A 26313-nucleotide genomic window follows, 5' to 3' on the forward strand; every position below is an offset into this window, starting at 1 on the left:
GAGCCGAGTGACTCCGAGTGGAGCCGAGCGGGCGCGGGCCGGGCCGGGCCGGGCCGGCGGCGGCTCCGCGCCTAGCGGGGTTTGACCCACTGACCTACACAGCGCGCATCAGCGCCGCTCTCGCCGCTCTGGGACCGCGGCCGACGGTAAGGGGGGGCCCGGCCAAAGCCATCCTGCCCGAGCGGGGACGTTGCGGGGTTTAACGGTACGCTTAGCCCCTGTCCTTAACCAAAGCGATGGAGCAGCGAGGCTGCTCTGTCAGCCCATCGTGCTGTTCCGGACAAAGAAACAGAAAATTAGAATGAAAATGCCGTGTTTGGTCATGGATAGCTATAGCTACCGCCACCAGGGTCTAGCTAAAAAGCATGGGTCTTACCGTGCACATAAGCACATACCCACCGATTTTCTTTATATGAAGGCATCTATCTTGTGTAACGCTTTGGGCTAAATGTAATCAAAGGAAGGATTCTGGAAGATTAAGAAAGTTACCTGTGCTACCATATAAATACCTCTGCTAGTAGTTAGAACATGGACAGGAGCAGTTGTTTCAAAGTTGTCTGATCTTCTGCTTGCAGTTTTACATGACTCTTAGACCTTGCTTCTAGAAATGTCCACAATACACATACATCTATTTTCAAAGACTAAAAGTATAGGTCACTTTTCACACAGTCTTAAATCCGCTGCAGAGTTTGAAATCCCTGAGGATATCCTGTTAGTAATACTAATGGCCTCCTCCCAAAGCTGGAGAGGGGCTGAAGGAATTCACTTCCCATTTCTTACAGAAGTGCCCAGACTTCCAGCCTACACTGTATTATAATGTAAGCAGGTATTAAGGGACAGGCCCTGCCTTGAGGGGTTTAAATACACAACACAAGAGATGGAAGGAGGGAGAGGTAACATGACTTTTGTAAGAGCTTATTTACAGAAGATGCTTGAGAAAGTTCAGATGAACTTAAAGTGAGTAAGATTCAGAATATAAGCGACTAAGTCTTCATATTATACACCTTAATAAGAAGAATTTAGTGATATAAGCTAAAGATTTGGCTTACAGAGAAAGTCAGATGTATACCTGGGAACTGAAACCAGCTATCAGACCTTTTAGTTGTCTTTGATTCCCATGGTGCTAAGATACTTTGCACTGGTCACTGTCTCCGGCGCTCTTCAATCTTAAAAAAACAAGGCGCACACACTAACTGTTGCAGCTAAGCAAGTTCTTTAATTAAAAAAGAAAAAGATTAATGGAAGAGCAACTGTTTCACTAATTCTCTCTGCCATCAGTTATGTCAGGCAACCATCCAAAGTGCAGTACAGCCTGCTATCAAATAGTTCAAAGAAAAAGGTAGGACAGTTAGGTTAAGAACTTATGTTAGTTTCAATTAAGCAATGGTTCAGAACAGTTGGGGGAAAAAAAAACAGCACATCTGCTCAGAAGTCTATGCTATGCTTAAAAAAAACCCACACCACAACTTTCCTTCCCATCAAACCCAAACTTGTTTACTGGGCATAGACACCTTGTTTTCCAACTTCCAGACCAAAAAAAAAAAGTTATATATATAAAATCCTTAACAAAAGGAAAATGTTTCCTTGTAGCCCTGAGGTTGACAGTTGTCTCAATTGCAAAACTATAGTCTCAGCAGCCCTTCTGTGTGCTATTTTATAACCATTGTCCTGAAAACCACGATGAGTCAAAGCCTATTCAAGCGAGGGAAAGTGACATAACCACTGGTTACCAGCAGCAATGCAACCACAATCTCTCTATCAGGGATATGCCAACAGTATTTACATAGTTACATAGCACATAGTTAAGAAGTAAAAGTCATAGTATAAAAGGGGAGGTAGTAGCGCTACATGAATTCAAAGACAGGGAATGGAAATAGATTATCACAGAAAATTTAATCAGGGTTTGTGCTCTGAAATGAACTTCAACAGGATTATTTACAATGTGTGAAAGTGTCTGCAAGGCTAGCTAAGTCTGATCACTTGGGACTAAAATGAGTCTCAAGCACTGTGAAATGTACCTCTGGGAATTTTTGTACACCACTAGGAACGCAGCTGAAACATTTCAAAATAAAAAGGCAGCTATGCATGTGAACTATAGTGGTAGGAGCTGTATGCTTACAAGGAGTCAGAACACCGACTTTTACCCCAAGCCAGAAAACAGTTAAATACTTATGGATGGCCTATGGAAAAACACTGAGACTCCTTAGGAAAGAAACCAGCTGGTACTGCCTCTACTGGTTCCTGGGATTTGTGTTGTTTGGTAAATGTTAGTAGTGTGTGGGGTGTAACAGGTACAGAGTGAGCCTTACAGTCACTAACTTCAAAGAATTTTAACCTAAGCTACATCTGCGCTGCTCACCAGAACTCAAACTACCACAAAATACTTGGTCCTCACATCTGGCTAAGCTCTACAAATATTACATTAGCAAAAACAGCTGTGTAAGAGTATACACACTCAATCCAGTTTTGATTTTTTTGTATAGCAGATCCAGAAAGCACAATTCAGACCTTTCATACATTCATGAATCTGGAGCAGAAGGGGGTCATAAGGTGCACTTGATTAGAAAGCGAAAAAGGCAAACCCATACCTATCTGTATTGTTCATGAGATCAAGAATTGATTTATCCTTCACTTAAAAAGAAAAAGCTAGGAGGTGACTCACTCTGCAAAAGCACATCTCCCTTGTATGATTTTTTTTCCCCCCACAAAGGGAGGTTTAATTTCTTCCTTTTAATGACAATGAGCACAATACCAATCTTCTTCCAGCAGTTAATGACTGGCATAACAGACAGTATGAGAACATGACTACGTTCTTGAACTTTCTTCTAGATTTATAACCTGTATCATAGTTGAGACCACAAAACCAATCAACAATTCTATTTTTTCTCCCTCTTTTATACAATTAACTGAAGTGTGAAATTCTGACCTACTAGTCATCATGACAAAGCTCCTTCTGCACTAGAAGTAGGGATGTAGAAGTCATATAACAAATAAAACCACAGATGGCTTTTTATTTTCATGCACTCTGCACACACTGTAATGGTCGATGGGCAAAAATAGTTTTGGACTGATGGCCCATGGAGTTCAGCCAATTAAAAAAAAAAAAAAAAAAAAAGAGAGATCTGACCATTATAGCAGCTGTACTAACTCATGGTCAGATAAATAACAGAAAGTCAAGGGATGCAAATTCTTCTGTATTATTTTGCCATTGAATCTCTGAATGATTTTTGGCAATTATTTTCAACTCTCCTAAATACTGCCTAACTCTGTAACTAGTCCTCCATGCATGGGGCATCTCTCTACTATTATATATACACATTATTTACATTGAAAAAACAATCAAGTTTTTATCTTAAATATATTCTAACACATTAATCTTGAGAGAAAAGGTATAACAGAGAACTTTATATCCACATTATGTGGTTAGAGATCTGCAAGAATTAAAACATTCACAAATGTATTAGTCATTTTAAATAAATACACAGCACCACCAAACATAGAAAGCAACTGGAGCACTGGGGTTTTGTTTTTCAGGGAAAACCGCAAATAGAACCTATGAAAGGTCCTTGTTACCAACTGATCCGTGAACAGTGTGTAGTAAGAAAGAAGCGGTGCCCTTTTCATGTAAGCCTCCTATCTTCAAAACTGACAACTGACTAGTGATCAGCTTGACAAGACCTTGGGACTGACACTGTAAGCATCCCATTCAAATTCCATCTTCCACTGTGTGTTAAAGAAAGGGGAATTCAGAGTGTGTCCCTGAGGCGTAACTAAACCTCAGGTAATTTGGATAAAATAAGTTCTCTTCAGACATACCCAGATTTTGAGGTGGTTATTTTTGTTCTATATTGGAAGTTAAAATATTCCATAATTCGCATTCCACATTGAATTTTTGACTTGGAAGCAAGAAAATGTTTGTGCTGAACAACAATTAATACATAATTCACCATGCAATTCTTAGAAAGCTAACAATAACTTGAACATATATATTTTGTCAAAAAATCAAGAAATTCCCAATAGCCATTTTGATGACAACTGAATTGTTTTTACTAAAAAGCTATTCTGCCAAAAACAAACCCCAAATTAACTGCTTCTTTAAGTACAAAATAATGAAAGTGCTAAAGGTTTTTGTACCCTTCAGTGTGCATAGTAACTTCCAATTACAGTAAACTTAGTGTATGACAATACAGACTTTAGACTAAGGAACAGGAGGAAACCAGTTCGGAAGCCTTTCCATTTCTGTAGAACATAGGTGATTGCTGTTAGGATATCCATGAAATGAATATATTTTGCATAGATGGTAGAAGTATTTATGGATTATTTTATTTTGACCAGTAGAAAATACTTTGTAAATGTCTTTAGCAATGTTAGAGGTCATTTTATGCCCATACGGTTTTTAGTTTGTCTTAAAAGACTTAACTAATGGTCTCAGTTGAGATATCTTTTCAGTTCAAAGCCACATAAATCTAAACATTCAGAAGGGATAGGCAATAACAGGGAATATAAGAACATAATATTTTGTTCACAGTTTGTGATAATACAGTTCCAGTAAGATGATGAACAAACTTCATGAAAAAAAAATTAATGTAATGTACAGTCCAGCTGAAGCCATATTACAGGACCTAACTCCTTTTTATTTGCTATGGTATGATCTGAATACAGTAGTTAAGATACAGTATGGGCCAAGCCTGGAGGTGGCCTATTAAGACAACAAATGGAAAATCCAGCTTCATAACTGTTCAAAATCCTGGCTGATAGATTTAAAACTACAGGCCAAATTGTCACACAGATTTGAAAGGTTTTTCTGGACACCTCAGCTATTTGGCTGTTTGAACACTGAACTGTGACCCACTGATCTAGCACCAGATAAAATAGTAATTAGAAGAAACTAGATCTAAAAGGAACTGCTCTACAGTATTACAGGAAAAGGATAAGAATTCTTCAAGTCTGATGTTTTCTGCTTGGTTCTACCCACAACTTGTTTTTTGAATAGCCCATGGCTTTACCTATGTTAATACTACCCTGGGACAGAAATTACCATTCAATAAGTAGGTTTAGAAACATATTTATTAACCTGTAGGCATGCTGTGCAGTGAGTCCTTAATGATTTTCAAGTAAAATAAAAAGTATCATTACTTTGGTTGCAGAGATGCTTGAGAGAGACTGCTCCCTACTATTGGTTCCTACCCAATTCGTGTACTTTAACAGGGGAAAGAAGGCCTAGCTTTTTAAGCATTCTTGGTAAAATTGTAATATGGTTTAGAAGCAGCAATATGTATCATTTTACCATCAAACACTGTTTTCTAGCCAATACCTAAACTTTTCAGAAGTCTCCAGCAGTATCGAGAAGGCACAAAAGTGACAACTGAAATCATACTGGAGATACAGAAACACTATGAAGCCAGCTATATCTTCTTCTAAATCATGGCTATTCAAAGGACAATAAGCTTCCTACCCATCCACCTAGTGAAGCTAGTAAGGACATTTAGTCCTTACTAGGTTTGGACTGATCAGGTCTTTCTTTTCAAGAAAGAGACAGTATGTTCTCAATACTGCCCTTGCTATACTGCCTTCTCAGTAATGTTACTCTGAATTCTTCAGATACCTTGATTCATTCCAACAGAAACTCACACTGAAGTCCAACATCACACTAAAGTCTTTTTATGCCTGCTGTGATTCTTAAAATCCAAGAGCCAAGTCATCCCCTCCCACATAAACACCTGTAAAAGTGTAAAAGGCCTCTCAAATCCACAGTAATTTCAGTAGTATTCTGTGTGGAGTGAGGTGAATAAAGGAGAGTTCTGCAATCAAAAAATGAAAGCGAAATACAGGTGGTACTACCACTGAGGCAGAAACCCAGCATGCAGCTACAATAAGCTACTGCTTAAGAACAACAGTGCTGCATGCACTAGTTGTGCACAAGTTCTTGGGCCTATGTGCTACGTTGTCTTTGTGCTGTTGCTTAGTCTCGATATCTCTGCTGCTGGGGGGTGGGGATGGGGGCAGGGAACTCATTCAGGCACTGAATTAGGAATCCATCCTTTCTTGGCAAAGCCCTTAGGGATATACTTGTGGTCCCTCTGAGTTTTAGTAGGACTTAAAACATATGCTTCAAGTTAAGCAAGTGCTTCTGAGCTTTACTGATGGGCAAAGGAGCTTCAGCCCATGCTTAACTGTTTTCTTGACCTGAGAGCTTGGACATTCTCATACCTGTTACATCCATCCCAGTGGCTGTATGCAACCTCTTCATCTTGGGATCTGACTTGCACTATTAATGAGTATATAGCTGCAGTGGTCTACAAGGTTACTGCTCCTGCTGTTTGCTATCAGCTCAGTGCCAGAGGCTTCTGCCCTGTAATAGAGTCAGATGATTCAGTTCACATCAGACATAGGAAATATGTGAAACAAGAGGCAGGCACTTAGATCTAAGAGATTACTGCTTTTTAGCCCATTCCGATCAACCAGAGCAAGGTTTAGATTACACCTTTCCACTTCTGCAATTCCATAGAATTGGTTCTGAAAGCTCAATCCATATTTCTTAATGTGCCTCTGGTTTCCTTCAAAATTACCATTAAAAAAATGTATATGTACCTCAGTCACTTACGGAGAAGCCAGACAGCAATTTTACTTATGCAAAACTCAATCAATTTCATATTTGTCATACTAGAATGGAGGATTTATTTTATTTATTATTATTATTATTTTTGAGACACTGCAGAGCTTTCTTATGATACACATTGATGGAGTTTCCGGTAGCAGGCTTTTGAAAATAATTAGAGTGATGAATCATAATCAGGAAGAAATGGCTCTTACATCTATTAAGACAGTTATTTAAAAAATGTTTTGATGAATCATGCAAAAATGCTCACAAACAGGATTATAGTTTTTCATCAATATATTTCTTGTTTTTCCCAAGTCTTAAGAAAAGAGCTGGTGCTTTTAACAGTTGAATTGAAAAAAATATTTACAGCAGACATCATAAATGCTACACTGCAATTTAGAAACAGCACCTTTTTGCCAGTCTGCTTTGCCATTCACAAACCTTGCTGAGGGTTTCAAATCTGTAACCTCCCATTTTCAAAGTGTTCAGTCTTGGATCTTCAGTATGCTTCTTTTTTCCAAATCATTCATTTCTTTCAGTATAAGGGCAACATTGTATCTCAGTTCTTGAAACTTTGCAACAGGCACCTGAAATAGAAGATTTTAGAAAACATGAAGGATGTTAGAAATTTTGCTTAAGGTATACCTATGGACAGGGAACATCCCACAGTGTCAGCCCAATCTCTCTCAAAATGAAAATTTTTTAGACTTCAGACAAAAAACTTGAGTAAAGGAAATTCAGTTAATTCAACTAAACCATCTTTGCCCACTGGAGTGGGAAGAGAAGGAGAGTAGGAAAAAGATTAATTCTATCAATACTGAAACAATGTTCCCAAGGAGTTACATCTGTACATTGTAAAACCAAACCCTCTCACATCTTCAACAGGCCACAAGTTTGAAAGCACCACAAAAAGGTAGCTAAAAAGAATGGACAAAGAAAGGGAGTCCATAGAATCATTTGTTGAAAGAGCTAAAAAGATTTTCTATGACTTTTCCTTTGAAAGTGTGTGGTCATGCAATAAAAGCAAGAATAGAGGGCAAGAGGCAAGTTACAATTTTTTCAAGAGGATTTATATTGCAGAAAATGGGAGATACATGCTAGTGATCTAATTGCTCTAGAGAACATACCAAAATGCACAAAAGCATCTTTCATAAGCAATACAGCACAGGAGAAGCAAGAGAGCAAGCTCCCCAAACTAGTGAACAACAGAAAGAATGAAGTGACAGGAAAGTCCTGTGCAAAGTGTGGTGCTGAGTACCACTGCAGCTTTTTAAAGCTAGCAGTGATGCTTGCTAGAGAAAAATATGAAACTCAGTGATACTTCCAATAGTGTAAGAGTAACGAGTTTTCACTGTCTGACCAAAAAAGGAAAAACTGTATCATTCTACAGGACAGGAGTTTTTAAATGACCAGGAAGAGAATGAAGTTTGAGAACTTGAGGTTTACACTATAATAGTCAGTTAGGAGAGCATATAAAACTGTGCTATTGCTTACAAGCTGCTCATTTACATTGGGTCATTTTAAATTTGTTTTACTGTAAGTTAGGAAAAGAATTCCTTTATAATTTCATAAACTGGAACTGCTATGACCTCCACAAAGCCTTTTATTTTTTCTGACTTTTAAAAAGCCCCGAAGTTGTTTCAAGTTTCATGTAAGTTATGTTCAGTTTGTTTGCCTACACCTCTGTTGCAGGGCAAACAGGAGTTTAAAAAAAAAATACGCAGTCCACAGCTCTGCTTTAAGTAGGGAACCACTGCAGGTTCCATAACTGGGTTGTTAAACTCTGAACAAGCTGAGGGAGGAAGACTTGTTTGTACAGAGGGAAGCTCCTAACTACCCTGTCTTTGACCAGCTTTCCTTCCTGAAGTTCTAAAAAAAATAAATCACCTCCTATTAGAGTAGCTGTTAAACAACAGCTACAAAAAAAAAAGTGACTGGGTGAACAGAAGCAGTAAATAAAGGTGTTTCAGAGGTGGTCTGTCTGCATGTTGAAGGCAAGTTTTCTGTGCTTAATACTGTACCATCAGGTATGGAACAATTCTACTGGATTACACACTGCATTTTCTATGTTGTCTGATGCAAGGAACGAATTCCTCTGGAATGTAAAACAATGGCTGCTATGGTAAAGGAAGAGTGTCTTGGATTGGAAGGAGAGACAAAGATACTCTGGAGCATCATGGAGGCTACAGAAATCTCAGACAAATCCTAGACATACTGCTTGTCCAAACTCACAGGAGGAAAAAAAAAAAAAATCAAAGCAAGAGGGAGACTATCAAGGAAGAGACTTATTAGCAACCTCAGGAGCAAAGGGAACAGGCACTACTCCACATAGCTGCCATAGCTACCTGAGATAAGAGCACCAGGAATTCTTTCATGAGGAAGCTCATTTTGTTAGTAAAGGGCTTGTCAGTCTCAGTAAAAGGTTTGATTAAGAGGCTAATGTGAAGATGTGAGGCTAAAGAGAAGATGAGCTTTAGGTAGGAAAAGTGATGTTGCTGCAACTCAGTTGTAAGTGCTAGGAAAGTAACTGGACAAGTGGATAGCAGGCATTTATTCATGCACAAATTGCAAAGCAAAGATCATCAGCTTTCTCAAAGGTTGAGATACGGTCAGGTTGCAGAAATACAGTCTGTTCTCTGTGGATCATGCAAAAATTGTACCCATAGTCATTATTTCACTTGGAAGAGACTCAACTGGAGTGAAGGGGGGGGAGGCAGAAGATTAATGGACTTTCCTTTACCACTGCAAGCCTGAGAAGCCAAATGGATGGAACAGCCTACTTAGTGCTGTTAAAATCTGAGAGCACATGTGAGCACAGGCACAGATAGAGTAGTGCAGTGCACAAATGCATGTGCTGGCATGGGTACCCACTGCAGTCTAGCTGGTCCCATGCTGTTCTGCAGAGCACAGGCTACTTTACTCTGCTTTTGTCTACCCTGAAGACACAGTTCTGTTGACAGTCTCCTACCATGCTTCTGCCAAATGTGGCAGAGATATCAGTTATGTGAGAGTAATCCACCATCTGATTTGCAATTTCCATACGGATCAGAAACGCATAAAAAGTCAAAGAAGCATCATGCTCTTTTCCCTTATGACATATATGCTACAAAACTCAAGATGCTGCAATACCTATTGCTCTTTTAAAATCTTGTCAGTAAACTCACTATAATAAAAAAGATTGAACAGCGCAAGTTCTCTATGTAACACAGACATTTTAAAACTGCTCATAACAATTATCTTCTGGATTTACAATTTCACATTAGCTCTGTTAATTAACAGAACATTCTGTACGTATCTGAATGAAAGGAAACTACAGAGATGAAGACTATGGTTGTTTGCATATGATACTTTGAATTAAAACAGATTTATCCTAAAGAGGTAATAACTGTAGGAAGTACGCTGACTGGGTACAGAAATCCTGTTTACAGTCAGATCTTTGGTATCTAGGCCTAAGCGGCAGCAAAGAGCTAATCTAAGAGTGTGCCACATGGCTTGGCAGATATCTACAATTCTGCAAGCACTGGCCAGGCTCAGCAACACATTGCTGCTGCAGAGTAGCTCCAGCAAAGGATCCTTTCTTCACAGACTTAAAAGTTAACAACCACCCAACCAAGACCAAGAGTTGACATTACACACCAGGAAACAAAGTCCCAGATCAAAGCAATAAAGCAGATAGGGTAGTTTTTATTTTCATAAGTGAAACTCACTGTGCTGTAAAGGGTTAATTTGATATCCATGGCACCATTTAAGTTCCATGGAAGCCATTAAACAGGACTTAAGTGCTGCTTAGCACTTCCTTCACGCAGAAGAGAATTTGATCTTCTGTGAAATGATGCCTTAACCATTTTGCAATGTAGCACAGAAATTATGCCTTCCTCAACAGCTGTCTTCTTGTGAAACATTGTAACAGTAAAGTCATTCCACTTCTTTCAGCCCACAGCCCTTTGGTGTTTCCTCCAGACTACCACTAATTTATGAACTGAAGCCAAAAATCTTTAGACTCCAAATGTAATGCCTGTTGTGCACTGAATTCCTGTATGCACCACCATTTATTTATAGAACAAATAGCATTCCTTCTCAAAGGTTAAAAATATGGATGAGTTTATGCCATTTTCTGGCAAGCCATTATGTACAGTGTCATAAATACTGCCACTGACTAATTTTGAGGTAAAAAGCACAGAGGTGTTTTACTTCCTTTCTACCAGCAAGGTCTATACTGAGAAAAACAAAACAAAACAAAACTACTTCTGCCACAGAAGAGAATGTTGTCAGATAGGAGGTTTAGTAGTGCATCATACATTATATAAAATACCCTGGTAATTTTTCTGCTATCAAATACCATCATCAGGTCTTAAGGTTAAAGTTGATAACAAAACTAAGATTTAATCAAATCAGGTATTATGGAACATTGATTAGTATTCTTCTAACAAATGAGGTTTCAGCAAAGCATGCCTAGGAACAAGATATGAAATTATTTTGGTTGTTATTTGGTTATATATTGTGTGTGGCTACACTGAACTTGGAGGATTCCAAAGCGAACTAACCAATGATAATTCATTGTTTACAAAAGCTTTAACATTTTATATAGTAATTCAACTTTCTAAAAAGAACATCAAGTGGTTTCTTTTATTTATTAGAGCAATCAGACTTACTTCAAAACGATGAGCTGTCCCATCTGAAAGCTTCAGTAGCATTAAAATGGATGGTTGAAGTGCACGGGCCAATGAACTGAAATTAGTTACATTATTAGTATAACAACATATATTGGCAGTGTGATCAGTACAACATTATGCATTAACAATTTAAGATGTTCATGTAGGCTTTACACAGAACATATGAATAATTCCAATTATACAGTCATATCTGGCTGAATAGGAGACTCAGGAACACAGAAGTCCTGTCCAATTTACTTCAGTACTGACACTAAAAAGAATTCTTTATTGTTTAATAATTGCAGTCTTAAGAATATTTTCATTTTAGATAACAATCAATTTAGTGGAACTGTGGTAGGAGTGAGAGCTGACCAAGTACTACTACCAGTAAAAATAATGCATGCTCTTTTCTTGTGCAGTTTTCCCTATTGCTTTAACCCTTCCCATCCCTTCATGCTCTCAATTGCCATCTCAGCAGGGGAATAAAGCTCTTCCAGACTTCATCCTAAATTTGTACATTGCTATTTTATTTGATGACCCAAAGAGGGGAAATGAGTCATTCTTGTGCAGCTTCCATCAACGGATGCTGCCAAAGCCTGCTCAGGTACTGACAGGCATTAGAGCTGGAAGCCATACCTCTTCTCAGAGGCTGCTGCTGGATGATAAACAAGAATTCCCAGAGGGAGGCTGGTTGGAAAGGAGTGTAAGAGGAAGGAAAACAGAAAAGGAAAATGCACTATTCCTGTGTTGCTTAGAAAGTGAATCATAGGATTTGCTTGCAGCTTGCAGGCATTGTGCCTAAGGGCATTTATCTGTACATTTTGCTCTCTTACAGGTAAAGATTTTTTTGTGTGGCATTTATAGCACTGCTTATCTGTGAGTCAGCTGAGCTTGTAGCCATCACAATTTTCACTTAGAAGCTTTTTGTTTGATTTCAGGCAGACTATCCCCAATCACAATGGGTGTCTCAGCTGTAACAATGAGGAAACTATACCTTCTCTTTTGTCCAGTTATTCAGGAAGACAATAACTACTCACCTATGCTAACAGTTAAACATACTGACACAGATTGGATCATCTTCCAATTTCTTTCATTCTGGTCAGTCTTGGTTAGACCTAGACAAAGACCAGAAACTGCACAGATAACAGGCTTCTATTTCTTTATGGCTGTAGCCAAAGATCCATCTCCTAGCTGTCTCTGCTGTGGCAGATGGCAAGAACTTGCTCAGAGGACAAGGGGAGCAAGAAGCTGCAGAGACAGGCAGGATGATCAGAGGCCTTTATTCCTGTTTTATGAAAGAAACTAGGAGGTAGATCAATGATAAGTGCATGAGTATGGCAATGTAAGGGTGCTCTTCTGAAGCCCCCCCCTTCTTTTTTTTAAAGAGACTACAGCAGACTAAGGTTCATGAAGTCATTTTAGTTAACACATGTGCAACATACAAATGATAGCCTATTGGAAAATCTGAACAGATTATTTCCCTCCCCCAGTGAAACCAAAAGCTTGGCTGGCTGGCTAGCTGGCTGAGGTTCAACCCATCTAATTGCTTCCATCATCTGAGGCCTGGCTGAGTTGTCTCAGCCCATCAAGTTTTAAACTGTTGAAAGAGGGACTCAGAATTTGAGTGAGATGTTCAAGCAGAGGTTTTAGAGATCAAAGCAAACAAGGGGCATAAAAATGTATCAGCAGAAGATGGAGACAGCAGTTGACATATGTGCAACAGCAGCAGCTTTCTGCATTTAGCTGACCTCCACACTGTTTTAAAAATTCCCTCTGTGTCTTACCATTTAATGTTGCATGCAAAATCCTAATGGCAAGATGGATTTTAACACTATTAACATTTTAAGCAGCACAAGTCAGTTTAACATTGGAAAAGTCTTTTCTGTGGTCATGCAAGACTCCTTTCTTTACCTTGTGGATATCGCCACATCCACTCTCCACTTAAAGTCCTGGACACTTGGCAGCCTACTTCGTGTCAGAGCTGTGCCTTCAAAAACAGGTCGTCTACCAAGTAAATCAGAAATGGGAGATTAAAATGCAAATTCATAAAAGAAACAACAATCCACAGAGAAAAGATTCCTCACAAACCTAGATGGAGGTGATTTCTCTTCTACCTCTATACTCATTTAGAGAAGCTTGAATAGGTGGAAGTTTTGTACATTTAGGATGTTTGTGCTCAGATTACCTTTCATCCTATGCTTAACTATGGTCCTCGTTAAAAAAGGAGACAACGCTACTCTGTAATTCCAGTAAACTGAGGTCACTGTAGAGTTGAGTAAGAATCATCGTAGTGGCTGGCATATCTATTATTTCTAATGAAACCAGGATACAGAGATCTTCATGCAAACCCAGCACAGACAGCAGGAAGAAACAAGCAGGAACAAAAGATAGATGACCAGAGCAAAAATGCTGGAATAAGCTCACTGTGCTCCTTCAGCAGAAAGCACCTAGTATTAGCTAGCAGCAGAGTTTTAAGTATAATGATATGAGAATGTACTCTGAGGCATATAATAAAGAATCACATAGGGATCTTTGCTAAATCTAACAAACTTTACAAACTAAGTTCCTTCCTCACTGCTAATCCCAGCAAAACCTTTAAGATTTTTGTCTAGTTTAAGCCAAGACCTTCATTTATTACTCATACTGCAGCAAGATTCAGGCTCATCAAGCCTTAGTTTATTTCTATTAGGAAATGCAGTTGACAGTGATTAAACTTCAGATCCTTGACAGTCTTTAAAATTTTAATAGCATCTTAAGCTCCTGGTAAGTAAACAAGCCAAATCTGATACAAAGACATAACAGTCAAACGTTTTAAGGTATACATACAGAAATATCTTCAGAATGAGATCACAACTCTGGTCCATTAGGGAGCTAGTCTGGACTTTGCGTTACTTACCACACAGCTAGACAAGTTTTTTTTTTTTTTTTTTTTTTTTTTTAAGCATCCTGTGTCTCTGGAAGTTATTTACGGTGCATTTCAAAGCTTCTCCAGCTAAGGCCAGGATAAGAAATGGTACATCCTTTATCCATGGTGCTAGACATAATCTAATTACAGACTTTACATCAGAGAGGAATCTTCTCTGAACAAATCAAGAACTGTAGGAATGATAGTCTAACATCACTACTTAGATTCTTTTGTGCAAGTTAACTGGTGCCTTTAGAAGATGCCCAGAAAGATTAATGATTTGATAAAATACACAGTACTGACAGGCTAAGATCCCCCAAAACACTTGCATGCAATAAAGGGAAGAATTTATCCTTTTCTTCAGGGGGTGAGAGGGTGTCATAAATGGCACACATTCCTAGTAGTATGGCAAAGGAATAAGCAGAGAAAATAGATCAGCTCATTCTTACTCACTGTTAACTACTGGGTAGGAAGTAGGTCACCACAGCTGGGTGCAACCATGAAAGGCAGGAGCCCAGAGTCGTCATTAGCAGGATTAAACAGTAAGAACAGGCCTTTCCCTCGGTGAATTGCTGCCAGGGTATTGCTTAACTTGGGGAATGCCTGAAAATAGCCACGCTGCTGCCACTTCCTTAAGTCATACTAACTTCTGTCAATGGAAGACAGTTCGTTCAGTTCAGCACCAGCATTTTGGGGGAAGTAGCCAGAACAGAAAGATATTATAGACAGTGTGGGTGGGAAAGGTCAAGGTCAGCAATGCCTGAACACAGATAGAGTTTCTGAATTTTGTTAAGTTATGGAAATTCTGTAGCCAAACTGCAACGCTTCAGTTCTGGTCAAGACTACACTTCCATATCATTCCTTCAGACAGGGTCAGGCCTTCTTGAGCTTAGTTTCAGCTTCTGTCAGCACCTTCCAAGCTTGGACAGGACTGCAACTGGAACTGCAGGAATTCTATGATGATGACAGAACATGCAGAGTGGCCAATGTACAGGGGGTTATACAGACCATTAATCAAGCCATTGACTTCTAATAGGAATGGCAAAATGGAACAGAGACGCAATGGGTTTTGTATCCAAAACTAATGGAATATAATTATTGGGTAAATGCTCTTTGCCAACAGCCACAACACAGTCAGCACATATTACAGAATGAGGAACTTAAGAGTGAGTAAGGTACCATGGATCAATTAGAGATGATCCAAATTATACTGGGAGAAGGATGATACACCCGCAGACAAGAACAAGAATTCACCTGCCAAAAAAAATGCAACAGAAGAGTTGCATTACTCATATAGTACACGGAACCCACTTCCATGGTGAGAGCTAAAGCTACTGTATTAGAAACTATTGTAGTACATTTATTACAAGCTTTCAAGGAGAAGAAAATTATTGTACTCCATTTCCTTTAAAAAAAATTTTAATTTCCTGCAGTAATTTGATAGTCAATTTGGTAAGATGTATTTCTTCTGTAGTCTATAAAGCTTGAAGGAGCTGGAATTATGGGAGCATTGAAATACAAATGTTAGATTTCCAGCACTTCAGAGCTGTTGTTTAATGAACAAAATAGGAAACCTAGAGAAATCAATTTCAGGGCTTTTTAATACTTTTCCTAGCTTCTTCTTTTTTTTTTTTTCTAACTCATATTGAATTTTTGATCAGATGTTAATACTTCCCTTACCATCACTATTCATATATTTACAACTCAATAAGCATATATATGATTCAGTGTTACATTAAAAATCATAAAAGCAGATCTGTCTGGAAATCAACTCTGAGGTGCTCTTCTCTGTCCTCAAAACAGAGTAAGATTACACTGGATAATCATAGCTTTTGAAATAAGAAAAAGCTAAATTTTCCAGCATCGTGATTTCACAGTAGAAAACAGACAATCATGCATGCTTCAATTGACATCTAAATTTATCTTCTTTCTCCATTGCAAACAATATTTCACTTTGCAACTATGAATTTTGCATTCTTAACACCTATAATTCAAACAGAAGGGCAAAGAAAAGACGCAAAGGCTAAATTTATTTTTGCTACAAGAATCATTAACTTTAAACCAAGATCCTAATAAAATAAATTAAATATATTTTTAATTTTGGTAGTATCATTCATATCCTTGTGAGGGTATACCATGGCTATGATTATTGGGATTCCATGCAAAACATCCAGAGCAGTCCTGTTCTGGTGATGGGACTCATCCTACATGCTGAGGGACCTCAACTCTCAAGGAAGAAAGCTTTGCATATGCAAAAGGTTCAAGCAATTCCCAGATACAGAAGAAGCTAAATACAGTTGAGCAGAGAACCATACAGGAAAAAAAATTCCTAGAAGGGGCACAAGAGATGCTTTTTGAAAAGTTCTTGATTTAATACACCCTCTTGAGCTACTGAGGTATATTACTTAGTAAATGAATTCCAGCTAGCACAGCACTTCATATTGCATATGTATCATCAAGTCACCCAGTATGAGTTCTCAGGTCAATTGTACATTAAGACTTGATGATTAAACACAACCTAAGAACGTTTCCAAGAACCATAGCATACGTAGCTTGCCTCTCAAAAAAGCAAGTCTTTCATTTTCACTCCAACTTGCATTTCACTCCGACTTAATGATAGAATAGTTAATTCTGCAGTGTACTTTTCATCTGTAGGTATTCCTGCGACTAACTGAGGATACAAAACATCAGTTATCTCCAGCCTACACAAAAGAGAACCAATGGAATTAATCAAAAAAATCTTTCTTGGTCAACTAAAAAAAGTTGTGCTCACTTTTCTGAAAACAGCCCAGAGCTGGAAAATAACTGCTTGCCCTCCAGTTATATGCACACTGATTGGAATTTTCAGGCCAATGAAAGAATTCAACAATAAACATCCCATCAGCCTAATTGTTGCTAACTCATTTGAAATCACTAATGCTGCATATAGAGCTGCTGTATTTATCTGGCATGCCTGAATTTGCAGTATGACTTACAATACAGTCAAAATGAAATCATATTGAACAAAAGAAATCCAAACAGCATAGCATTGGAATCAAATTTTTTCTCTATATATAATAGATGACTTCTTTCTGTATTTGTAAAAGTATTTTCTTACTTTAATACTACTGATGGCTGTTGAGCCCAGAAAAAATTAAAAAATAGCAAGACAGCTACTTGCCGCTTATATGGCCACTATTTTATGTTGAATCAAATGTATGGAACAAGTTTTGTTCTCATTAATTTAGAGAATTTTGCTGTTCCTTGAGTAAGCTTCAAGTTTTGCTAGCAAAGGTCTGTGCAACACTGCTGGTTGTAACCTGCACGAAACATGAAAATACTAACCTGTTACCAAAGACTATGCTGGAAAAGTCCATGATGAAATCTTCTGGTATCCTTAAACAAAAGATCAACAATACAAAACAGTTAAATGTTTTGTAACCACAAATATACGGCTTTAGCTGCAAAGACTACTATACAATGCAAGAAGTGTCAGCATTTTCTGTTTTCCCTTGCTTAAAATTGCCATCAGTTAAGTAACCACTTCAGTATTGATTTAGTCTAGGCTCTGTTCTGCTCAGAAGGGCTCTGCTGCTTTTTTGTATCAGGAACCTTAAGAGCTCCATCTTTCTTTCATACCTAGGACAATCTTTGTTAGAACATACAGCTAATATAGCACTCAAAAGAACTCAGTGTTTGTCTAACTCTTCTCTCAGTAAACTCTAGGAAAGTTTTATTGGTGGCTCTATGCGCCAAAGCAAGCCAGCAACGCATGCTTTCAAAAATCCCAGCCCACATATTTCATTCCACTTTTACCACGAATTTTAATGAAAAGAAGACAGAATGAACTGCTCCCCAAGAGTAAAACCAGAGATCCTTGTATAGCTGTGTGTGCTTACAACAGAATCGTATCTAACATGGGGAGGACAAGCATAAATTTGACTGGAACCATGAACTGAGAGTTGGTTGAACAAACCAACTCATATCCCACGTACTTTTTGCCTCTCCGCTACTTTACTATTCCTCTAATATTGTGGCTGCCTTATAAACAAGCTGTTGTTGATTTTCAGTTCAATATATCAGGCTGTGAGCTGCAAAGACTGCAGAGTAAGTAACATCCATTCAGCTGCCTTTGCCACAGGGACAGTAGCCTCCTGCAGGGAAGCAGGTTGGACAAGTGGGAGAAGTAACCACTTCGGTTGCCACTGCTAAAACCAGCACTCATCATGAATCAGTGCCTAGAGACATTACTCACCACTGCCTTAACATACGCAGCAATATATCAAAGAAAATCAAAGCAAACAAGGCAGCAACCTGTCCTAAAGAACTTAGTGTCTAATGATGGGAGGAAAAAAAAAAAGACAACTCATCAACTCACATAGTAGGAAGAAGAAACAGTAGTTATTAGAACTTGAATCCTTGGTGGAAGAAGTAGAGTTGAAACAGATTTTTTAAGAGACTTGGATAAAATCATTAACCAGGTAGTTATCTGATGCATACTGGGCAGTGAGAAAGAGGAACTAGACAGAGCTTTTTTGGCTGCATGCATCTTTCTCTTAGAAGAGACAATACTAGTTCTGCAAACATTGCTTGTGCGAGCACATTACCTTACCCACCCCTATGATGACCAAATATCCTCTTTTCTCCAGCTATTCCACTAAATAAAGGGGTGTTATGGTAATAACAATATGATAAGTATCACTATACTTGCTATGATAAGTATCACTATACTTGTTCAAGTACAAGAGCATTTATTACTAAACTGGAAGCACTAATGCCACCTTTAAGCTTGCATTATTTTTGCTGCACAGTTAACAATTTTGTGGAAAAATCCATTCCTGGCTCAAACAGCTTATACTAGACCTGTCACAGACTAAGCAGATCAGACACATAGCATGGTGGGGTATAGAACTGAGTTACAGATGGTGATCAGTTTTTTAAAGGATTTTCTGAAAAAGGACATTCCGAAGAAGGGATTCAAAGGGCAAACAAGGAGGTGTGGGAACATCCCAATCCCATGTTATTGGCCTGAGCCATAAAAATATTAAATATCCTGAGAACAGAGGGAAAAGAATGCACTCAGAATGAATTTATTCTCACTAGCTCAGCCAGTTAGACAAAAAAAAAAAAAAAAAAAAAAAAAAAAAGAAAGAAAGAAAAAAAGGTTAATTTGAGGGACTGCTACTATTTCTGCTGCATGCTATGTGCCTGAAGAAAAAAAAAAAAAGAGTATGTTGTGATATGAGATGTCAACTCAGGGAAACCAGCAGTACCAATCTAATTAAAGAGAAGTGTGCATGTCTCCCAGCTTCTTTCTCCACTAGAACTAGATACTAAGACCAGTTACATCACCAGGACTCTGAAAATGACAAGACTTTGTAGGGATGGAATAAGACAGACCAATCTTTAGCTTCATTGAACACAACAGAATGCAGAAGAGGTGAAAACAAGTAACATGACTCAGATTTCAATCCTTTAAAAAGATGTGACAAAAAAAGAAAGAAAGAAGCACTCTTTCTACCTTAAAATACAGATTGCCTGCCCAAATGCTGGGTGCCAATCATGCCAACAATCTGCTGTCTAACCAATTCCATGTGTTTTTCATGCATGTGATCACAGGATGACCCACAGGAGTCACTACAGAAGGGTAAGTGTTTGAATATTAGTAAGTGCTAAAAATGAGTGTTTCATCTCCAGACCTAAGTGCATTGGTAAACACAAGAAATGACATTTCCCATAGGAACCAAAGATGATAAAGATGAAAAAAATTACAAAAGTGCCATAACTTGAGAGCAAAATAAGCTATTTACTCTTCCAGAAGTTTAGCCATAAGATGAGGAAAGAGCTACTCACAGGGGGAAAAAAGCCAACAACAAACAACAACAACAAAAACTGTCAGAGACAGAAGTTAGAGTCCAAATAACTTGTAAGAATCAAGTGGATGTATCAACAATGAGCAGCAAATAAAACATACAAGTCTGCAAACAGCTCAAACCCACAGTTACATGAACTATTGCTACTATATGCAGTCACATTAACCAGAGCAAGATATGCATACTATTGCGGTCAAGTTCTTCTGGTGGTAATCTAGGCTAAACCTATAAAAAGATCATCCAGACTGAACATCATCTTCATATTGACACGAATAATCCATTAAAAGGAGAGAAAAAAAAACCCAAACAAATACAAGAGTATGAGGCATTAAAGTTTGGTCAGATGACAAGGACAGAGGCCTGGGAGTCTATTTTTGGATAAAGCCATTGTACCCAGCCAACCCTTCCAGTGTCTTGTGACACTCCTGTTTATCAGCTTTCTCCACTGTTCTATAGAGGAATATTCACCTAGCCCAGAGACGTTGGCATGGAACTTTTACTATTTTTCATTATTCCTTAAGCACTCTGAACACATTGTGTACACAAACAAAAAAACAAAAAAAAAAACAAACAAAAAACACAACCAAAAATCCCAACTCCTACTGGATCAAGAGAAATTCAGTTTCTCACTGACCCACTTTAACCTGACTGTGAACTCTATCATGTGCCAGAGAAAGCAGCTCGAGTTCTAGCTCATAAGCAAAGAGAAGGCCAAACTACACCAGTCAGCTACAGACAAAATTGTCCCAACAAGGCAGGCACCTTTTACCATGGGCCCCAACTACATCAGGCATAGCTGTCTAAATCTGCCCCTTTAACATGCCTGAAGTTCCTTGAAATTACTTATGACTTTGGAGAGCAAAGTCTGAGGAAAAGCCAATTTGTAGGCCACCATAAAAACAAGGATGAGAAAAAAAGACAGATTTAGAGACAAATCTATCAATCTATAACTCCTAGGTAGTAACGAGAATGCTAAGAATCTCAGGACGTTAACAATTTCTCTACGCAGTAAAACATCAAGTACAGTTCTCATTCTCTTGTTATTGGTGAATGTGAAAATAAGGTGAGGGAAAAAAAAGATTGTTAATATCTGATGTCTAAGGAACTGCTATTCAGAGATACTATAAACTCACTAATACAGATTTCGACTAAGTCTGTGTAACAAATGCTATGCTTTGTTGGCTAACTTGCAAGAGATCATAGCTGAACAATGCAGTAGGATTTTACTAGTGTTATATCATTGGCCTTTCAAAGGAAAAAAAAAGTACGGCAGTTTCTTAGCTTCTGATAATGTTATCATTGTCTTACTAAACACGTTAAAAAATATTGCAGGACCAGGTGGGGGTTGCAAAGAGAAGGTCAGTCACATTTGCATTAACCTACATTATGGACTAAATTAGACTGATCTCCTCAGCATGAAAAATTCATTGCTCATGTTTGGTGCCAAATAAAGTCTTACACAACACCTGTTTTTTTTTTTTTTTTTTTTTTTTTTTTTTTCTAGCATCACATAACATTTGGTAAGAGATGTATTACGTGCTATTTTACATGTAATTTCTATACCAAGCTTGTTGTATAAAAAGTCGATTTGGGGAACATGGAGTTACATAAAAGCTATGAAAAAACAATCAAATGAAGTAAACAGGCATACCTGAGCTCCTTTAGGTCTTCTTTAAAAACCTAGATAGACAAGAAAAGTAACATTTTTCAGGCTGTACTCTTGAGATTTCTTACAAAGTAAGTTAGTAGTGGTTGCTTGTTTGGTACTTCTCTCCCGAAGTTTTAGTCTCAAGTGGAAGAAGGTTTGAAATTACAGGTTTTATAATGGGAAGAATTTCCATAAGCAAGTTGTAAGAAATTGAAGTCCTAAATCTCCTGGTAGCTTTTAGTTTTAAAATCAGTGTTCCTACCATTTCTTTTATGTACCTATCCGTAGCATATTCTTCTTTTAGAGTAATTATGTGACCTCATTCTTGCACGTGCTTTGCACTAACTTGTTTAAATTATGAGAACAGAAAGGAAGTTGCAAAAGATAAGCTCTGAATACTAAACACATACTTTCACTATGTCTACAGCAACATGTGAGCTTTTCCATTACGCCTGGATAGATATGAAAACAGTATCTTAAACAAGAGCAAGGTGCCTGAAGCTCATAAGTGGTTCACTCACAAAAATTAAGTGAAAGAAAGAAGAGTGTAAAGTAAAATAATATAAAAAGGAAAGCAAATAGCCATAAAAAAGGAATTAGGAGTTGAAAACATTGCAGATATATCCACATTCACACAGAACACCAATACCATAACCAAATATCACACTTTCTCCCAATTCCTACTATACTGTTCTGCCCGTAAGATCTTTCTACCTCTATGAAGAAAGTCTGAGCAAAAACAGACACATAAATATGAGAAACTAAGCATAAACAAAGTAAGTGGTAGGTGTGATATACAATTATAATACGAGAGAGTTGATGCCAGAAAAAAAACATTTTGCAATGCTTTCTTTTGGGGTTTTAATTCAAGAGTGAAAACAAACATGCACAGTAAACAAGATTCTGAAGCAGTAAAATATATGGAAATCTTTCCCGTAGAAGAAGCACTCTTCTGAGAAGTTCACTGTAGATCTATGTAACACGAAGAATAATAGTTTCTGGATTTTTCACAGTTTCTTCCACCTACTTTAATTTTGAAAAACATTCCTGTGCAGTGCTTCTCCCCTCCTCCACCTTACAAATAAAGTTTAAATGGTAACTCATGACTGACGTCGCTTCGACTTATCAAGGCCCTGAGTACTTCCAGAACTTACTTCTTGCTTGAAAGTTGATAAGGGGAGTCTCAGAGCTTCTTGGAGAAGGGTGTACATGCCAGAAATGAGGAAAGCAAGCTGTTCTTCTGAGAGGTTAGTGCTTTCTGCGATCAGCTTGACAGATTCTTTGCAGTCTTTTCCTTCCAATGCATTTACAGTGACTGCAAATAAGAAACCAGTGCAAGATTCTTTTACAAACGGGAAAATCTAGATACTGTAAACATGAACATATATATGTCTATAATTTTATTTGACCTAGTGTGTTGACATTTTTCCTGATATGGAACTGTCACTCCACATCTCTGTAAATACATCCAATCATTTACCAAAGGTCAGTCTCGCAATACTTTACCAAGAGAATTTAAATGGATTATGCTTTTGCATTGTAAAATTGAAGATGTTTTCGCTGTGGAATTTTGTTCCAGTGAGATATAGGAAGAAAGAGAAAGTTTTTCATCACTCACTAGCTTAAACTTGACTTGAGCTTTTTTCAACAAACTTAACTTGCATCAGAAGTCTGCTTGCAGCTTAACTACATTTTCTGACACACAGGTTAAGAGAGGACTGAGACAATAAACTAGCCAACGCTGGTCTTCAGTGTTCCACATATTAAATTTACATTGCAACGTCAGCAGTGACTAAATATTACGCGATCAAGGAAGCAAAACTAAACCTTCAAGTCATATAGTTTGCACAACTGCTGATGGTACAAACTTTTGAAGGAAATGACTGTTAAGCCACATAGCAGTATCAGACACTATTAACTGGTCTGGTTTTATCTCAAACTGCAGCATCTAATTGTTTTTCCTTCTTCCATATACAGCTTACATAAATTTTTTTGTTGTGTCAGCTTCTGTCCTGCAGTCTGATCAGTGAGTGGACTGCTGGAGCCATAGAAAGCTCCACAGTGGAAAAAGAGACAATCCACGCAATCTCATTACAGGATCATGGAATTAGATTGGTCGGTTACAATGTGACAGACTTACTATCATTTAATTACAATAAAACATGAAAAGATAAAAATGGTTAGCAAGTCTTACTGAAAGCAAAGTCTAAGATTAATACTAGTTTAAAAAAAGTTTGAATTGAATTGCCTTCCTTTCGTATTAGGTGGACTCCAGTGACTACTACCTTCTATTTCTGGATAAGTTTTCTTCCATTTTCAATTAAAGTGCACATAAAATTCAGTGATGAGTCCTGAATTATTGATATGGCTGGCTGAATTCATCTTACAGGACCCACAGGGCAGGTTTGGCACAAATTTTCTAGAAGGTGCATGATGCTAGTACCAAACTTCCCACACTGTCTGGAAAAGGCTTTGCCCTGAGCTCAAGCAACTGCCTTTGAGAAGAGGAGAAAGACTCCATTTACTGGAAAGACCAAACACAGATTAGCACTGAGGTCTGTCTGTCAGATCATGTCCAGAGCAGGAAACAGGTTCCTGTCTACTTGTCCACTGAAATACAGCTTTGATCTACCTCTACAAAGAAAGCATTTTGCTTACAGTTTTTAGCCAAGTGACTTTAGTAACAGTATTTATTGTATTCTTCCTATTGACTGACCCTAAGAACTGGCTAAAAATCCACATCATCTTGTATAACCAACTTCTGTTATTCCAGAATACTATATTTTTTTTAACGCAGTAAGCCTCAGGGAACCTAGAAATATCAGCTATATTTCTAACAGTAAATCTGAGAGGGGGGAAAAAAACCCAACCACCCCAAAACATCCTGTGAAAAATCTATCTGCTGGGTCAATTTCTCCCTGTAGAAGAAAACATAAGGAAACCAGGCTTTAAAAATGACTTACTAGGCGATTTCACCACACCTAGAATAATATCAGCATATTAAAAATACTCCTGAAAAGGAAGTGAATTAAGTATTAGCAGAGGTCCGTTCAAGGAAGGAGCTACAGAAGTGGAAAGCATTACTTGCAACAGAAGACACTATAACACTCCTAAGGAGGAGGAGCTCAAACTTTTGCCTGTAGTCTCAAACCTACACTTGCAATTTGGCAGAGCCTGTAATAACACTAGCTGGATAGCCCTGAGACTCTGGTACATGCAATTTTCATATGCTAACTCAGCAGGCATATGAAGCAGCACTTTTTATATGAGTTATGGTTTAGCGATAGCATGAGAGCAACTTAAAAAGACAACTTTGTGCAAGATCCAGAGCAATTTAGATATAGTCTATTAAAATCTATCACATCTTCAGTGACAACCAGTCCTTCTAAGGAAAAATTGTGTCCTGCAAATTGTTTAACACAAACCAAGAAGAGCAGAGGACAACTGTAGACTTCTGCTTCCTCTGCTTAACCTGGAAAACGCTTTCCACTGGCTCTGATAGAGACAGACTTTGTGAACCAACAGAGCAACGTTCACTTGCTCTAGCTTCAAAAATTTTTGGAAGAAGCTTCAAATATTTTTTAAAGACTGCTTGCTCCCCCTGCAGTAAAAAGCATTTATTGCACATTAAGTTTAAGTGATAACTTACAGTGAAATTAAAAATCACATAGGGCTTTGGAAAGGATCAGACTTCCTGGCATTAATTAATAACAACTTCTTCATCTCCATTGCTGGTGCCCTAGGCTGTAAATACAGTTCCTTGTATCTATTTTCTTCTGCCTCAAAGGCCCTAGCCTATGGTTTTCTTACTCTCACTTACTGTAAAGAAATACTAGGTACTTTGCTCCATTTCTAACCCTGTGCAGTAATGCTTCTGAAGATACAGACAGATAGATGTATGTGTTTAAAGAATTATCAGCTATAAGATTCTCTGAATCTTTACTAACTCAAATCAAGAAGAAAAATCCTGAAATTAAGTTAGCTGGAAGGACATGCACAAAAGGGCTGGAGAGATATGCCATGCTGTGGAGAAGCTGGTCTCATTTCAGCAGGCTGTGCAAGGAGCTTCAGTTCTTTTGCTATTTAATCAATCCCACCCTTTGATTATTCCATAATTATTTTGAATATTATAGTTTAATCAAGGGGAATAATTCAAATGCAATATGGAACAGTGATTCTGATTTGGGCAGTCAAAGGTGCCATGAGAGAACCTCACCAGTCCTGCCTTACTGCAGAGGGAAACCTCACAGATAAAAACCAAGTCCCAGGTTCAGCAGGAGACACCGTCACTTCGAGGTTTCCTTATTTCTTTCTGCACCTTACAGACGTGTACATGGGGGCCTCCAACTTTCCCATCACCTAAGCAATCTGACAGGGACTCAGCCACGGGCTCTGGGGGGAGGGAGAGAAGGGGCTGCAGCAGGGCTGTGTGAGCTTTTGAGGCCACCCACAGCTGCCAGAAACAGTGCCACAGCCTCATGGACTTTTAGAGGAAAACAGAACATAACCGGGAAAAAACCTTCGTTTTATTCAGCCCCCCGAAAACGGGCTTGGGCTTTCCTGAAGCAGAGGCGCCAGGAAAACTGCAGCCCGCCCGCGGAAGGCGGAGGAGAGCGGCGCTGCGGACCCCGGGCCTCAGCCGCGCCCGCCCGGGG

The 26313-nt window shown here is 38.3% G+C and overlaps 2 protein-coding genes across 5 annotated transcripts in view; both read right to left on the reverse strand.

Annotated features, from left to right (window-relative positions):
- The window catches only part of LONRF3 (LON peptidase N-terminal domain and ring finger 3), a 28094-nt gene extending 21796 nt beyond the window's left edge, over nucleotides 1-6298 (reverse strand). For all 3 annotated transcript variants that reach the window (XM_085319748.1, XM_085319747.1, XM_085319749.1), the window contains exon 1: nucleotides 6211-6298. In XM_085319748.1, the coding sequence (XP_085175874.1) occupies nucleotides 6211-6250 (40 nt within the window). In that variant the 5' untranslated portion in view covers nucleotides 6251-6298. The remainder of the gene's footprint in view (nucleotides 1-6210) is intronic.
- COMMD5 (COMM domain containing 5) lies at nucleotides 5051-25895 on the reverse strand. Of its 2 annotated transcripts, XM_085319752.1 has the most exons (8): nucleotides 25875-25895; nucleotides 22813-22973; nucleotides 21662-21690; nucleotides 17483-17533; nucleotides 13165-13257; nucleotides 11254-11329; nucleotides 7043-7188; nucleotides 5051-6352 (listed from the first exon to the last, which is right to left on the reverse strand). In XM_085319752.1, exons 2-7 carry the CDS (start codon nucleotides 22867-22869, stop codon nucleotides 7087-7089), a joined length of 408 nt encoding a protein of 135 aa, XP_085175878.1. In that variant the 5' UTR covers nucleotides 22870-22973; nucleotides 25875-25895; the 3' UTR covers nucleotides 5051-6352; nucleotides 7043-7086. The 2 variants fall into 2 exon arrangements, with proteins under 2 accessions (XP_085175878.1, XP_085175876.1); XM_085319750.1 differs by lacking the exon at nucleotides 5051-6352 and having other exon boundaries at nucleotides 6878-7188; nucleotides 25875-25894.
- Between the last annotated feature and the right edge of the window lie 418 nt (nucleotides 25896-26313).

This window comes from Rhea americana, unplaced genomic scaffold (assembly GCF_003343005.1).
Source record: "Rhea americana isolate MKP2758 unplaced genomic scaffold, rheAme1 scaffold_6, whole genome shotgun sequence".
NCBI lineage: Eukaryota > Metazoa > Chordata > Aves > Rheiformes > Rheidae > Rhea > Rhea americana.